Raw genomic sequence first — 16,107 nt, 5'->3', positions numbered from 1 at the left:
GTGTCGGGCCTCTGCTCTTGCTGTACCTGGCTTTGTTGGGCATACATATTACATCACAAAGTTACGGAAGTATTGGCCAGACTACTTGACGAGGCGTTTGAGGAGCTCCCTTTACCACGCACTTTGGGCTTTTTAACTTTGCAGACATTTTGAAGACACACACAAAAAACGACAGTATAAAACACACTAGAGGAAAGGCAAAACTGAAAAAGCTGAAAATATGTCTCTATTAACAACATTCTTTCTTTTTGTAAGTTTTCAATAATTGATCTTCATTAGAGAGTTGAGAGGGGATATGAGGGGAGCAGAGAGGACATGCGACAAAGGTGTAAGTATTACGAACAGAGTGTCTGACTGTGGCAACATTCACAGGAAAAAAAATAATTTATTATGTTACTGCTAATGTCATTTTTATATAGAGAGCGATATCTGTGTATGAATGCAGAATGCTGTAAATCAATAATAGCCAATGGGATTCAATGTTGCCGCTTCCCATTAAAAGCATTTAGCTGGCAAAACACAAGTTGACTTACAGGAAATGATATGTTTGTCAGTTTGCACTTGCCAGTTTTGTCTATCAAAAATGCATCTACAAAACAAGACAACGATCATTTTCAGCATTATTTCGATGGCGCATCAGTTTGAAATATGCAGAAAGCAACAAGCCAGTGAAGAGCAGCCACAGTGAGGCTGTCAGGGGTAGAGCTGCAGGTGACAGGCGGCACACATCTCAGCGAGGCAACCGACTCCTCTCACTGTACTATGCAGTTTGCAGACTCCTGTCGTGTGCAGCGTGAAACCACATCATGGTTGCGCTGCTCACAGACTGATGTAAAAAAGGCCAGTTATTGTCTGACTCCTATATTACAATTCCATGTAGCAATAAACTGCATTTTCTGTTTTCACCAGTCACGATAGAAATCGTAGAGATTGTAATTTTAAGATGGCTCTACGCCTGCTTTCACGTGTTTTTTAAGTGATACCGCGCCCCCCACACTCTTGGACAGCTGATTTTCACGCTGCCTTCAAGTGTCAACATTAGTATACACTGTGGATTACCAGCGCGGTCGGACGCCACTAATGAACGAGATCAGACAGACCACAAACTGGCCCCTTGGACATTTGAAAAGAAAGCAGCCATTGTTAGTATTCTAGTGACACCTGTGCTTCTCCTACCCCGATGCTATCTTCTGAGAAGAAAGGCTTACAGGGGGCCCAGCAGATCCATTTTGCCCTGCCCCCCCCCCGCCACTTAATCCAGCCCTGCCCCCCTGTTGTTGTTCACACTCCTAAGGAGCTGTCTTTCTTCAGAACAGTATACACCCACAGCGATGGAAATTTGCAAACAATAACATAATCAATGAAAACATCCAATCATCTGACGAATAATGTGCATTCATAACCATAAAAAGCCACACGGCCAACCGAACACCAGAGAACAAGTTTTAATGTATTGCTATTTTTTTATAATAATAAAATAAATTCAAATAATTTTTAAATATGTTTGTGCGCCAGTCAGATCAGAATCCACCCCCGGACACATGAGTGTACCTGGCCAGCCCCCCGGGCTCGGCCCCCTCCCCCTCCCCTCCCCCTCGGCCATCCGCCGTTGCCAAGGTTTCCGTGTACGCGCTGCCGGAGCGAGCGGCGCCGCGCGAGCCGCGTCGTACAGTATTGCCAGACATGGCGGCGGATCTACAGCCCGAGTGGATTTCGTGCCTCCCTTCTTCCTGGAGTTACGGGGTCACTCGGGATGGACGCGTCTTCTTCGTCAAGTAAGCACACAGCCCGTCCGTCCGAGGGGGCGACGGCTCAACTCGTGTCTTTTTCTGATTCCCGCGAAAGTCGGACGCGTGGTAACGAAACGCGTTTGCCCCTCTTCTCTCAACAGCGAGGAAGCCAAGAGCACGACCTGGCTGCATCCAGTGAGCGGCGAGGCGGTGATCACCGGCCACAGGAAAACCCCAGGTGAGGCGTCGCGTCACCTGACGGCCGTCAAGTGTCCGTCCCCCCCCCCCCACCTCCCCCCCGGTGCCTTCACCGTGTCTCCCGTGTCCGCCTTCATGTGTTGTCGTTGCCCACGTCCCGAAACCGACACTTCCCTCTCTCTCTCTCTCCGTGTGTGTGTGTGTGTGTGTGTGTGTGTGTGTGTGTGTGAGCGAGCGAGAGGCTGTGACATCCGCGCTGTGCTCTGTTGACGCACGAGTGGGCCGTTGGCGCTCGTGCTGTTAAAAAGAAAAGAAAGTGAGTCGTCTCGTGTCCCACCGCTGGCCCGGCTCGTGAACCCCCCACCCGTCGGGTCGCTCGGTCAGCGGACGGTGGCTGACTTTTTATTTTACCGATGAATTCGACTTTGAATGAGGTAACCGGTCACCTGGCAGGTGAACACACGCAGCTGCTGCTGTGTTAGACCGAGCAGCTCAGCGAATTCTCGCCATAGATCGACTGACACTGGCCTCGCCAGCTCCACCCCCGCGAACGCGCTCCCGAACTGTCCCGTCGACCGTGCGCCAGGAGGTAATATTAGCTCCTTTCATTGTGTCCGATGCCCGGGACCTTACCATGCCCCCACACACTGGCTGCCTCCTCATAAACAGACCTGCCGCATTCCCACTGCTGTGATTAAGTTCAAGCGATTAAAATGCAGTTTATTTTTTTATATTATATAATATATATCTATAGATATAGATATATCTATATCTATATAGAATGTAGGATGTGATTTACGAGAAGAAATTCATCAGCAACCATTATGGTATTCGTTCAAATCGCCTTTCAAGACAACATTTTTTAAAAATGTTCCTTAGTGACAGCCTCCTTGAGGATTTCTTGTTTTGTATTTGTCATATCATACAGTTTTTTTTCCCCCGGTTGACAGCTGGTCCGACAAAAAACAAGCGATTTGCAGGCATCACACTGAGCTCTAGGAAAGTATCGTTTACTGTTTTATAGACCAGGCAATTAATCGGGGGAAAAAAAAAGTCAACAGATGAATCAATAATTAAAATAATGGTTAGTTGCTCAAAGGGGAATATGCTGATTGCTTAATTTGTCGAACCACCAGTCTTAAAACCCAGAGATGTTCGTACTACTCTGAAAGTGTTATATGTTCTTCTGTTGGATTAAAAAGCAGTAAAATGACTGAAATGAATAGTTTTATTGTCTCCCACCCCCCTTTCTTGATTTCAAACAACATATGTTTGTCTCACCAGTTTGTGTTCTCAAGTTTGTGTCCATCGTCTCTGTTTGTTCACAGACTTACCCACTGGATGGGAAGAAGGATTTACCTTTGAGGGGGCACGTTGCTTTATCAAGTGAGTCAAACACCCTCGAGACAACACGAGACACACACCATCCTCACCTCAGAGCTTGCATGCAATCTAAACACGCAGCTTGAATTCAAAGCACTTCCACTTTGCAACCATGGTGCCTTATGAACAGAAATGTATGAATTTCCTTTTTTGGGGCCTCAAATGGAAGAAAAACTCATTCAAATGCCTGCTGCTCCTGAGAACATGCTGTGTTTTTCGAGTTAAATATTTCACTGCTGTAAATTTGAAACCTTTACTCCCTATATCTGCCGCAGAGGCCTATTGCAGAAGTTAATGATTACACAGGAACACTGTGCAAACACCAGACAGACACGGGCAAAGTGTGGTCGCCGTCTTCTTGCGAGCTGTTTTTATTTATTCAGACTTACCCGGCCCGAAGCTGAGCCTACTTGGGGGAGTTGAGTATAATGTGTTCTCTCTTTTCTGACAGTTATCCTCACGGCTTGGGTTTTATATGGTCTGTTCACAGTGAAATCACACTTGTCATTAAGTCGACGCTGGAAAACGTTTCCAAGGTACATGCCGGCACATGGCATTGCAAGAATTTGAATAGGCATCTTCTTCAATGTCTCCTTCCATTGATTCTGTTTGAACATCGTATCCACAGTGTGCTCATTTGTGGCATATGTGTGGGGAGGAGAAAGTGGATGATGGATATCCTCCATGTCCACTAAGAGACTCTGGTTTGTTCTGTTTGGGCCCCTCTCTGTTTAAAGACCATGCAGTATCTACACAAATTGCAATAGTAGTTGGCTACGTTGGCTATGTCTTTGAACCACAGTATGTTTCACATTTTTCACCTCTCTCCTCGTTGGCAGCCTGATACATGCGACTACTCAACACAGATCACAAGTGCTGTCATTCACTTCGCACTGATTCATAATCTGTCCTCAGAATTATGTTTTCAATCCAAGTATATGAAGTTGGTTATATTTGCATGTCTTCATAAAATACTGCCCTCACACAGCAGGTATAGATATTTTTCAGACAAATATCCCTGTGAAAGCAGGAATGACTCCTTTGAAGTCATTGCAGTACACAGGCTGCACATTTAGGATATTACAACTTCTTATACTCACAGAATCCTCTCTCCTTCTTTGACTTACTCACGAATGCGAGGGGTCTCATGTGGCAGGGGGCCAGACAGTCCGACTGAGAGGCCGTGGGTGACATGCATCAGATGATCTGTTTGACTCTGCCACAGTTCCAGTGACAACATGCACGTTACAAATGCATGAAATTGTCCCGTACAAAATGAGCTGAGGTGCGAGACCGTTGGTGTCAGGCATTAACTGCATTTAACAAGTTTTAAGATTACATTTTAAACAGCGTTGAAGTAGTCGTGCAAGTTCAGATATTGTGTTCCTCAGCAGCTTCAGATTATTTAACAGCTTTGTTTTAGTCCAAACACGGTTGCTCTGTTGTCCACAGATTAGAGCTCACTGTACTGTATGTGAGATACAAGATGAATGTGGTGTACACATTTTTAATCTGAGGATTAACAGTGTCGGCTGTACAGTGATCTTTATGAAATGTCTTATTGTTTTATGGTCTTATTGATCTATTATCATCTATTGATTATTTGTTCTAGTTCATGTCACACTTACATTTGAATCAAATTCATGCATTTAAAATCTGCCTCAGTCATCTTAATCCCACAGAACATAAACCACAAGCATATGACATCCTGTTCTTCCTGCTTTATTGAAAGCTGATACAGATTTTGTGGACCACAAGTCGATCATAAGCCAAAATGTGACCAACCGAAAGCTGCCTTCTGTGATCTGCTTTAGCAAGACACATTTTCCCAGCCTGTTACCGAGGGGGCCGACCCGGGGGTTTTCCTTTTGTTGTTTTACTTAGAATTCCAGTTACAACTTGTGGTTGTCCTCACACGTGTGTGTGTGTGTGTGTGTGTGTGTGTGTGTGTGTGTGTGTGTGTGTGTGTGTGTGTGTGTGTGTGTGTGTGTGTGTGTGTGTGTGTGTGTGTGTGTGTGTGTGTGTGTGTGTGTGTGTGTGTGTGTGTGTGTGTGTGTGTGTGTGTGTGTGTGTGTGTGTCATGAAGCTGGCTGCATGCACTGATAAACAAGTATGGTCAATTCAAGGCACAAGTCAACTCAATCAGTTTGTCAGTTCGTAGCGACGTCTCCTAAGAAATACTTTAAGTAATTGGCCCTTGTGAAAACCATGACTTGTTAAATTAATTCTGACTCATTGTTTTTACATGCAGATCATTTGACAGGTTTATGTGACAACAGTCTTGGGCAGTTGATGAGTAGTAAATTTCGGGGCCTTACGTGAGGCTGCCAAATAAAAGCCTAATAAAAACTATCCAAAACTATTAGCCTGATGACACAATGTAATGTCGACGGAAATGGCAGACGGCGTCCTGCTACTGGAGCGTCTTTACAACAGTGACCAAGAAAAACTAAGTATTGCAAGTTTGGGCATGTATTTTTGCATTTCTCATGTACAAAAAACGAAATTGATTCCTTTCTGTGACTCAAGCCCCTTTTTTTTTTTTTTTTTAGCCTGTGAAAGGATCCAGCCCATTCACATGCTGGCAGTGTGGCTGAGCTGTCACCATCGGGTTACACAGTGTGAGCATTGGCGAGCAGATTGTGCTGACGTACACTCTTCTGTGATGTTGTGTGTTGTGGAGGCTGGAGTGCATGTTGCTGGTGTCATAGCGAGGCAGCATTCGTCACATGATTGGATGTTTTTTTTTTTAGCAGTGTGAGTGTTTTGAATGGGTGACGGTCAGTGCGGATGTCAATCATCGAATCGATCACGGGCTCACCGCTCTCCTCAGGGCCGTCCTTTGCGAGTTTCTGGCTTTGTTTGCAGGTGGCTCAGAGCCAACGCGGCTCTTTACTTTTGCGAACTATGTGTCAACTGGCCAGCACGCGCTCCCCCAGTAAGAGTGAGACCACGTGGAGGTGTGAATCTGCAAACTATGAGCTTGTTAATTCAATTCACAGGCATGTGTAAGCAAAGTCAGTGTGCAGGACTGCAGGGCCGAAAAAAATCCAATCTACAGTTTGTTACTGTTCAAAACGTAACGTTCAATCCTGCCTCTGTTTTTTTGTGTGTTTTTGTCTGAAGAACAAATAACCATCACATTCACACACGCTTAGTATTTTCACATCTGCTGTGGCTCATCGACAAGTGAGGAACGGGTCAATAGCACTCAACCATTAGTCCTAATACATTCAAGTTTTGGAGCCAGTGGCTTTTGGCCCTGGTTTCAACTGCTGAACTTGGCGATAAATCAGAGAACACTGAACGGCATCCGCCAAGAGCTGAAGCAATACCAGACTAACAAACACTTTCCATACTTTAGTTCATCCTGCATGTTACTTTGTACCCTGCTTTATGGTTGAGGGTGTACAGTAAGTGTGCACTGATACTGCTGATAACATGCAGTTTTTAAAGAGCACATGTAAAATACTGTATGCTCCGTGCAGCATGCAACATGGAGAGTCAAGCCATTGGCCATTTTTTGGTCCATGGTATTTGCTCGAGCAACTTCTACAGCCACCCAGAGTACGGTATTCTGTTGAATTTGTTTTTTGTTTGTGAAATAGACAGTGTTTTGATGAGACTTTGCCATCTGGCGGGGTTTTGTTTTTCCATTTTATCTCTGCAGCACATGATCCCACATTTGAACTCGAGCCTCATTCTGAGCACGGTGGGTTTTTAGCAATTTAACAAGCGGTTTGTCAAAGTGGTTGTTTGTCACTGTTAATGAGGACGTCTGACCTGTGAAGACCTTTCAGAGGTGTGTATCAGGATAAATAGTGTGTCAAAAGGCTTGATATTATTAACGGAGAGCGAGGACTCTAATTATGAGTTGGACGCAGGATGATAAATATATATATGATATTTATGAATAGACAGGTGGTGCAGATCTCCTGTCAGTTCCCTCTGTTTGTTCGCTGTTCTTGTCTCATTAATTTTCGGCCTGAGAAAGTAGTAGGAGACTCGAGCAGCTGACGCTCACAGTGCTATAGGCCAAAAGTCTTGCCTGATTGCCATCCACTTATTAATGTTTCATTCGATGACATTTTGTGAGAGTCCTTTGGGGGGCAATTTTCCGCTTCCAAGTGCTCATCAGTACAAAGTGCAATATACAAAATATAAATATTGTACCAGTGTGCTCTGCAACCACCGCTTTCATTAAGCTGTTGCTCACTTCGACTTCTGCATAATTCATCAATCAGAACAGAGGGAAGCCTGTGAAATGATATCCGGCCAATTATGATAAAAATCTCTCTGGTGGATTTCTGTTTAGCTGTTGCTTAATTTCCTGCCTTGAAGGCCCACACAGACTGACTGTACATTTAAAAGAAGGAGCACTGCTTTGCTCTCATGGAGATCGATCTTTATTGTCACTCAAAGCTAAATAATCAAACCTCTTTTTCAATGGCTCCGTTTTTTTTTTATTGATAAACTGGCCAATCTTCTGTTCGGTATAATGACTCATTTGGTGAAAGATGATGTCATGATGATGCTATCCATCCTAAAATAAATCAATCGGTCCGTAAAATGAAGCCAATGCGGAAGTGCCTGAAACTTGTATTCTCTGGAATCACCAGCAGAGAGTTTAATGAATTTTCACAACTGCGGCCTCTGCATTCACGCCGATTAAACTCGACCAGGTAAAAGATTGACTTCTTAAAGCGCCTGCTCTGAAACATCAATTCAAGAGCTCTCACCAATCACAAAAGTGTGTTTCCGTCACGCTGTGATTAACTGCTCTCTGCTTTCAGAACACGATTGCAGGCAAGAACATTGTCACTACACTGTTAATCCTCCATTACAACTCAGTTTTTCTATTTAGGAATCAATTCTGTTTATTCCACGGACACAGAAAATACTCTCCGGTCTGATTAGCTGGTATAGGTGTTAAATTGTACATCGAGGCCCTCCGAGGATACTTCCAGTCAACAGCTAAATGTTAAACCACCGCACTAAATCAGTGTGCACGGTATATTAAACACTGAAACTCTGCCAGGTCCAGCAGTGGCTCCGTCTATACAATGTGTTGTTTCATGTAGTGCAGCCAAGCAACACACAAAAAAGTATTTTACAATCCTATGCAAGATACTAAATACATCGAGCATGTGGCCAAAGTGCATAAAACCATCAGCATTTTATTTTCATTTTATGCAGTGGATCAGCCGTCGCGTGATTAATGAGAAATGTGGGGACAAGCAGATACTGACATCGCATATTTGTTATTGAAAAAAAAAGCAGAAAAATAAACGATTTATAATGTATTTAATTAAAATTTTCATTCTGTGTCACCAGTTAACACTCGTGGCTGAAACTAGCCCAATCAAAACTAATTAACTTTTTTCATATGCAGGGTTGCTGGGGCCATGCTCTCAATTTTTCCTTCGCCTCACATTTGCTTTTCATCTGTAGCAACAATTCACTTTGACGCATAAGCTTTTTTTTTCCTTTTTTTTCTTCTTTCATTTGTTTTAAGCAAGCCACAGTATATCTCGGCACACACTGAACTCATCCGGAGGGGCTGTATGAGCGAAGGCAAATGTCTGCAGGTGTTGCTCCGGACATTTTCCTGAACTTTTACTGGCAGTCAGGTTTTCACCAAAAAGGTCAGAATGATCCCATGCGAGAGAGACAACACAGCAGGAAAATCTTTGGAGGAATCACGGCGAGTCAGTGGGCGCTCAAGCCAGGCTCCACCCCCCTCCTCCCCCGAATGTTCCAGGATTTTTTCTGCTGTTGTGAACGAGTCTGACGGGATAATCTCTTGCTGCTTTCTTCATATGTAGCCGAACAGAGTTCATGTGTGAAAACGTCTAAGGTAAACACTGATGACACAACCCTCATGGGGCAAATCAGTTTCGCTGTGATGTGTTGCATGTTGGAGGAAACTTGAGCACACAACAACAGCAACATGCAAACCTCTAAAAAAACATGCAAACCTCTAAAAAAAACCCAAACCTTTAACAATTATCATGAAGCCCATGTGCAGTTTCTCATGGCATGTTTGTGAAGAAGTACGGCATCCCCATGCACATGGCTAGCGTTAACTAAAAACACACCAGGGACAATGCCTTATTCAAACTGCAAATCTCCGAGCGAGTGTTTACTCACCCCCTCGGCAGGGGATGGGTCTGATGGCTGTGGCTGCTGACTCACTAAGTCTGTCAGTGCTCGGTATTCATGCGGCTCACTTGTGTGCGCGCGCGGTGTGATTTAAGAGGGAAAACCAGTGGATCCGGATCTGTTGTACATCATCCTCGTCCCTGGCCCCATAACTCTCTGTGGCTGGGTGCTGACTGGGAGACAGACAGGCGGTCAACTAGACAGGCGTTTGAGCTGCTCTCAAACGTTTCAGTCTCTGTGGGGTCCCTGCCATCTGGCTGCAGCGCTGGAAGAAAAATCCCGTGTATGTGTTTTGGTGTCCGGATGCTCTGTGCACGAACATATGTGCTAAAAGATCCTGCGATGCTGGTGACCGCCCCGGGTGCTGATTAAGAAGGTTTCTCTGTGAAAAATCCACATCAGGCCGAGTTAGTCTTAGTTTTGTTCGTGACGCTTTTGTTGTTTACAAATGTTTTGCACCAATAGTGGATTGTTTCCCAGTTTATGTCATGGGGAAGATTCTTTTCTCAGGACTGGAACACTACTTTTGGAGCAGATCAAGAAACTGTCTGCAGTGGTACCTTGAGTAACAAGGTGATGGCTTGCTGAATATAATATGACAGACTTCTTTGGGGTCATTTTTTAGACTGTTTTAAACCTTGCTGGTTAGCCAACTGTCTGTTTTGTTTTCCACTTGTGCTGCACTAAATCCTTGTGTCTGTATCGAGCCAAATTTTCTTGTTCCTTGACTAAATCTCACTATGCAGTGATTAATGTCCAATATTAAAGAATATGTATGTAACTCCCAGTGGTGAGGAATATGTTGATTGAATGTGGGCCTGCCTGCCTCCGGGGTTTAGGCGACTACAGTAATTCTTTGGTCCTAAAGCCTCTTAGTTGTGTGGTGTCTTTGATTTAATGCTGAGAGAGCTGTTGAACTTGAGTAATCCCCGCAGTAATCTGCAATGAGCTGTCCTGTGCTAATGCTGCGCCAGGTTGAATATGGGGGCAGCTGCCGTCGTGGGGGTAATGCCGTTGGTCTGCTATTAGTTCACATTATCGGGTCTGCATTTGATAATTTTACATGTCTCACTATAATTTTCAGAGAACGAATCAGATAGACTCACAATTTATATTTATCAGGGACTTTATCTCTCTGTCCGTTCCCTTCTATGCAATCCACTTAATTTTTTCTTTTATTCATATAGTTGGAAAGAAGAGGCATATCAAGTCGGAGAGGCACGAGTGGGAACGAATTTTTGCGGCATTTCATCTTAAGCCATGTGTGCAAACGTCAGTATCCTGGCAGTTCTCTGCTCTCCTCTGATGTCAAATGTTCAAAATACCCACCCAGCCCGACTCGTCAGGGGCCCTTTTAGTTGAGGAACTTAATATTGCTTGAAGTTTAAACTCCCCGATTACGAGAGTGCAGCGTGGTAGAGAAACCCAGTCAGTGAGACTGAAATGCTCATGTTGAGAAGCTGTATAATTAAAGTCAGACCTGATCAGTGCACGTGCAGGTGGAAAGCAACTTTCATGTGCTGATGAAATCTCTTAAGGTCGGTTCCACGATATCTGTTGAAGTGCTCTTGGTCTTGACCATCTTTCATGCTCTCAAAATGGCACAGCTGCCCTATCGTCCCCGGTCAAATCAAGCACCCTCCCTCCCCGTATCTTTTTCCTCCTCCCTCTGTTTTGCTTGTCCATGCACTTCAGTCGAGTGGACAGTGCACGGCCCAGTTGTTTCCCAGATGGTCTGTGATGATTAGGGAGCTGTTGGAAGCCGTCGCTCGGCTCAAATGCTCTACAGCTGTGAGCTCTTGGAGCACCATGTCAAAATGTCCACAAGCGTCCCTGAGACAAATTGTTACAAATTCAGCCTCGGAATCTGTCTTTATCCACGTCCAAACAGACAGTCGGCAGTTCTCCTTTTTTTTTCTCCTTCTTTCTTCTTCCACTATTAAGCAGAAAGAGAAACCAAACCTCTGTTCTCTGTCCACTAAAATATTGCTGCGTTTCTTCTTTTCTCGCTCCTCCAGAGCGCTGAATAAACGGTGTAGTGCTACACTGATTTACAGGTTGCTGCCAACTTTTCAATTTAGCAGCAGCAGTGAAGGGATTAATATTGTACCCTCCTGGTCCTGTGGCTTTGGCTTACTCCCTCCCCTCTCTCTCCTGGCAACAGCGGGAGCTGCACTGTTCTCCCGCAGACCTGGCCCGTCCCGGGAGGTCCGCTGTCAGATATTGGTTCAGGCTGCACATAATGTATGCTATCAGCAGGACATTGTTTCTTTCTGCGAAGAGAAATCTGCTTTTTAATCCTCTCACTGTTCCCGTCTGTATCTCTGGAGCTCAGTGACAGCAAAGATGCTTTGGGATATTTATTTATATCACTTTATATTTGATGTTTTCTTGCTCACTAGAACCACATAGTGAGTGTTTTTTAAATATTGGAATAGAGTAGCTGGCTGCCCAATGTGTAGATAAAATAATCCTTACCTTGTCTCTAATACTTTAATAACTCATGGGTGAAATAAGATGCACAGATAGGCTTCAGTCCATCTCTGGTGCTGGCACTCATCGGGGCCATTCATGTAATACGTCCTAATGCAATATCATAACTGTATGAAGCACTTCCATACTTATTCCATCACTTCAAAGTGAAACTGCATTTTACAACCACTTATCGGGGCCTCTCGTATGTCTGTGTGCTTTAATTTTGGTGTGTGCAAGGCCCATCGTGACTTGAGTGCACTGTAAATTCTGCTGCTAGATGGGACACTTGACAGATATAAATAGTGCCCAGGTCATCACGACTGCTTCAAATAGTACCACGTTCTCTGAGGTGCATTAAAACCATCAGATTAGACTGAGAGTAGCGATAATAAAAACTTCTTGGAAACTAAAGCTACATGCTGACATAAGATCTGTGGAGTATGCATAGTGAGTTACTTGCCGGGGATTTTGATTTTGATTTCTCTTTCAGTAGACAGGGAGGGATCCACAGACAGTGGCAGTGATTGGATAATACACTGTATTTATTGCTCAACTCTTGGGTAGTGACTCTTCTGCTGTCAGGGTCCTCTCCCACGCTCTGTCCTCGGATCGGGCCGTCCCTGCCTGAACAAATAATTGTAAACCGCTCCAAGTCTCCCATTGAATAATGTATACCTGCTGTGATTGATATTGCACTGGACATTTGTGTTTCCCACAAGCTAAATGGCATCACTGGAGTTACCAGGGGAGGAATGTGCCAAACTGTGGTCGAAGTCCCCTGAAAACGTACAAAAAATGTAGTTCCCTGCCATTACGAATGAGCAGGAGTAGTTTGTGCAGCAAACACAAAACCCTGGAAAAAACAAACAGCTAAATGCGAATCGCTTGATCTAAATTGGTGCCTTGGAGGCACTGCGTGCTTCCTGCTTCCCGGAGTTCTCTGTTCGAGGTCAGGTGATCCACCAATAGCTCAAGAGAATAGCACAGTTAGGTACTGTACATAACCTTTGGATGTTAATATGAGGGTTTCAAAAATGTCTTGCCAAAGCACTCACTAAGTAGGTATCTTATTGGTTACTGGTGTTATTCAAGGAGATATTATGCCTTTCCACTAGTTACGAGTTGTGGCTCGTCAGTAGTCTGGCAGATACTTCCGTAAGATGGTGACATTGCCCAGCTAAAGTGACAGTGAGAGAACTTCCTACACGCGCTGGAAGGGCTGGACCAATCACAACAGAGGGGACCAGCTGGCCAATCAGAGCAGACTTGACTTCATTGGGAGGGGATCTTAAAGAGACGGGAGCTAAAACCAATCGTTTCAGAGTGAGGCTGGGAAGAGGATCTGCAGGAATGGACAGTATGAGACAACAGACTTGTTAACTGAACATTACAGCGTGTAAACCTTTTCAAGTAATAACTCACATTAAAATGATGAACCTGAATATGAGCATAATATGCCTCCTTTAAGTACTCATATCGTACCAGGTACTTCTCCCTGCATTGATTTCATCGGTCTTCTTATGTTAAGTATGTCTAATAATGTCTTGCCATCTGTTCGCACACTCTGCATAATTACGTGTGTCACTATGGCCTGCGTGCTTGTGAACATGCACGAGTGTCTTTGTGTACATGCCGACCAATAGATACAAACTGGAAGGGAACCTGCTTTGCAAAGTATCAATTCACCTCAGTGTAAATGGTTCAAAACGTAATAGGTTACCATCGAAAGCTCCGTGCGGTGAAATCAATGTGCCCCTTCTTTCATGCTGCATATCGACTCCGTGCAGCGGTGATTTCAGTTTCACTTGGAGGGCGTGTGAGAGCCGGAGTGGAGTGAGCTGACAGCGGCTTCATAACTGTAGTAATGGTTGCACCTCAGAGTGATCCATCAGTCTAATCAGCTGTCAGGCCTCTGCAATATGTTCCTGCAGCGGAGGGGGATGAACGTCTCCGGGAGTCAAGAGTCTGGTTTAAACATCAGCAATTCCTGCTCAGGGATAAATTCGGCCCTGGCACCTCTGTGCTACTATTCACAAGCTGATGTGTGCACACTTTCGTCCCCCTCCTCTCTGGATGAGAGAGCGCCCTCGTTTTTCACTGTAAGACCTCTGCTGGCGGTTCAGATAAAGACACCCTCGACTTTGACTGCGATGTCATGATCGCTGTGTCTCTGCCTCGTCTGTGCATCTTGTGCAAGGTGGTGGAAATGGAGACTGTTTCAAGACATCCTCCCTGTGTGACAGCTTTATTACTGCATGCCACAAGACTGATGATGGCCCCCATTGACTCTGTGGGTTGTTGGTGTGATATATGTGTGTGTGTGTGTGGGGGGGGGGGGGAGAAATGGAACTGGTAATTAATGTCACAGTAAATGATGATCTTGATATGAATTTGACAATACTGTTTGCACCAACATAAGATCATCACGTTACTTTGAATGCACAATGATTGAATTAAAAAGAAACAGTAACTATACTCTGACGACAGATTAATCATTCCATTCTTTCTTTTTTAACCCCAATTACCCACAAAATTGATTGATGCAGGTTTTCAAATGTGACACGATGCTACTTTTCTGGGTCTTACCTTGCAGTGAATTGAATATAATTTGATTACGCAATGATGGTTGGACAAACTATGACATTTGATGGGCTCTGTATGAATATTCTTCATTGATTTCTAAATGGTTTATCAGTTGATTGGTCGCCAATCAGAATTATGTACATGTGTACTAGGAATGTTTTTGGGTGCTCGAATAGCAAAATAAAATAGAATAGATAACAAAGCTGAATAAGAGAGGTAAGGAAAAGGCGTCTATCTGTGTTTAGGGTTCCTTAGGTTGGTTGGTTAATAGTTTGGAGTTTCCCGTACACGTGTTTTCCTATATCAAATGATTTAATATCTTGTCAGTCTTCTGAAAGTCTTGACTTCTCATCTTTACTACTCAGAATAAAATACAAGATGTCATCTTTAATTTAATTTGGATCCGTTCTGTGGAACGGAGAAATCGAGAAAAAAATCGTAGGAAGTCTTGGAAGCTTCATGAATAACTCTGGAGTCTCTGAGTGTTTTTAGTCCTCTTCAGGCTTGATGTGCATGATTTTGAAGAGTGCAAAGTGCATCACGGTAATTTGGTGCTCTGGTCCTTGATTTGTCTGAAGAATCTTAACCCTTCTCAAATCAATAAGATGTTTCTGTGCATTGGTTTGGACCAAGTGCACTGTAAGATCTTCCGAGCTGCTAGGTTTGCCTCTCTAGCTATTTGTTAGTCATTATTTATGTATGGAGGAGGGAGGCTCATTAGTCATTCAGTGTGACGGAGGAACTGTGTACACAAGAAGTTTGCTCTTTGCCAAGAACTAAAGCACAGTTGAAGTTGGCTATTTGCCAGGCTTAGAGCTCAAAATGGGAGTGGCAGTGTTCATTTATTTAGTTTAGAAACCCAGTGAGGACATCTTTGGCTGGGTTTTTTTGTATTTACTTTATTGGCAAAAGGCTATAGTCCAAATATAATGGTGGTATTTAGGTGAAGTTATTTACTTTGATATTTCCCCTCAAAACAAACAAAGGACTTGAATCCCATGTTTAATAAAACGCTTCTGAAAGGAGTTATTACAACACTCATCTTACAAAAGTGAAGAGTCAAGAGTGTTGTGCACATGAATACCCGAGGAGAGCAGTCAGCTGCGGCTCTGAGCACTGCTGCTTGTGTCACTAGTCATTTCCATCTGTTTAAATTAACTTTGTGTTTTGTGTTAACTGTAAAATACCAAGCCCCAGTTATCTTTCTTTGCCATATGGGTTAGATAACAACATCTTAGGAATCGTTGCCAATTATTATCATTTTTCTTTGTTGATTTTTTTTGGACTCCCTGATATCAGTATTGGCATCAGCCCCCCAAAATCTGCCGGGCTCTAGTTTTTTGAATATGGGACCATTTTGGATGAATTCAGCATCCACTGATAGTAACTTACCTTTGTACTGTCACTAGTTTTTGAAGCCCTGTCCACAGCGACTCTGATAAGCTCATTTGTTTCTTTCATGGAGGGAAAGAGTAACACCAGACAGAATTTTAATAGTGGGCAAAAGGGTCCATGTCGGGAAGACACAGACTCCAATATCTGTTCACCTTTATTTGGTTGTTTGTGTTTCTTCCTG

The 16,107-nt window shown here is 43.9% G+C and overlaps 1 protein-coding gene across 17 annotated transcripts in view; it reads left to right on the top strand.

Annotated features, from left to right (window-relative positions):
* Window positions 1–1,590: 1,590 nt before the first annotated feature.
* Window positions 1,591–16,107, top strand: part of plekha5 (pleckstrin homology domain containing, family A member 5) — a 71,291-nt gene continuing 56,774 nt past the window's right edge. For 6 of the 17 annotated variants that reach the window (XM_047333221.1, XM_047333214.1, XM_035642339.2 and 3 more), the window contains exons 1-3: window positions 1,606–1,775; window positions 1,892–1,968; window positions 3,257–3,314. In XM_047333221.1, the coding sequence (XP_047189177.1) occupies window positions 1,684–1,775; window positions 1,892–1,968; window positions 3,257–3,314 (227 nt within the window). In that variant the 5' untranslated portion in view covers window positions 1,606–1,683. Of the gene's footprint in view, window positions 1,776–1,891; window positions 1,969–3,256; window positions 3,315–16,107 lie in introns of all 17 variants that reach the window. The other 11 variants (XM_047333210.1, XM_035642336.2, XM_035642326.2 and 8 more) reach the window with 6 other exon arrangements.

Source organism: Scophthalmus maximus, chromosome 7 (genome assembly GCF_022379125.1).
Source record: "Scophthalmus maximus strain ysfricsl-2021 chromosome 7, ASM2237912v1, whole genome shotgun sequence".
In the NCBI taxonomy this organism is placed as follows: Eukaryota; Metazoa; Chordata; class Actinopteri; order Pleuronectiformes; family Scophthalmidae; genus Scophthalmus; species Scophthalmus maximus.
This window is presented reverse-complemented; position numbering and strand designations above follow the sequence as displayed.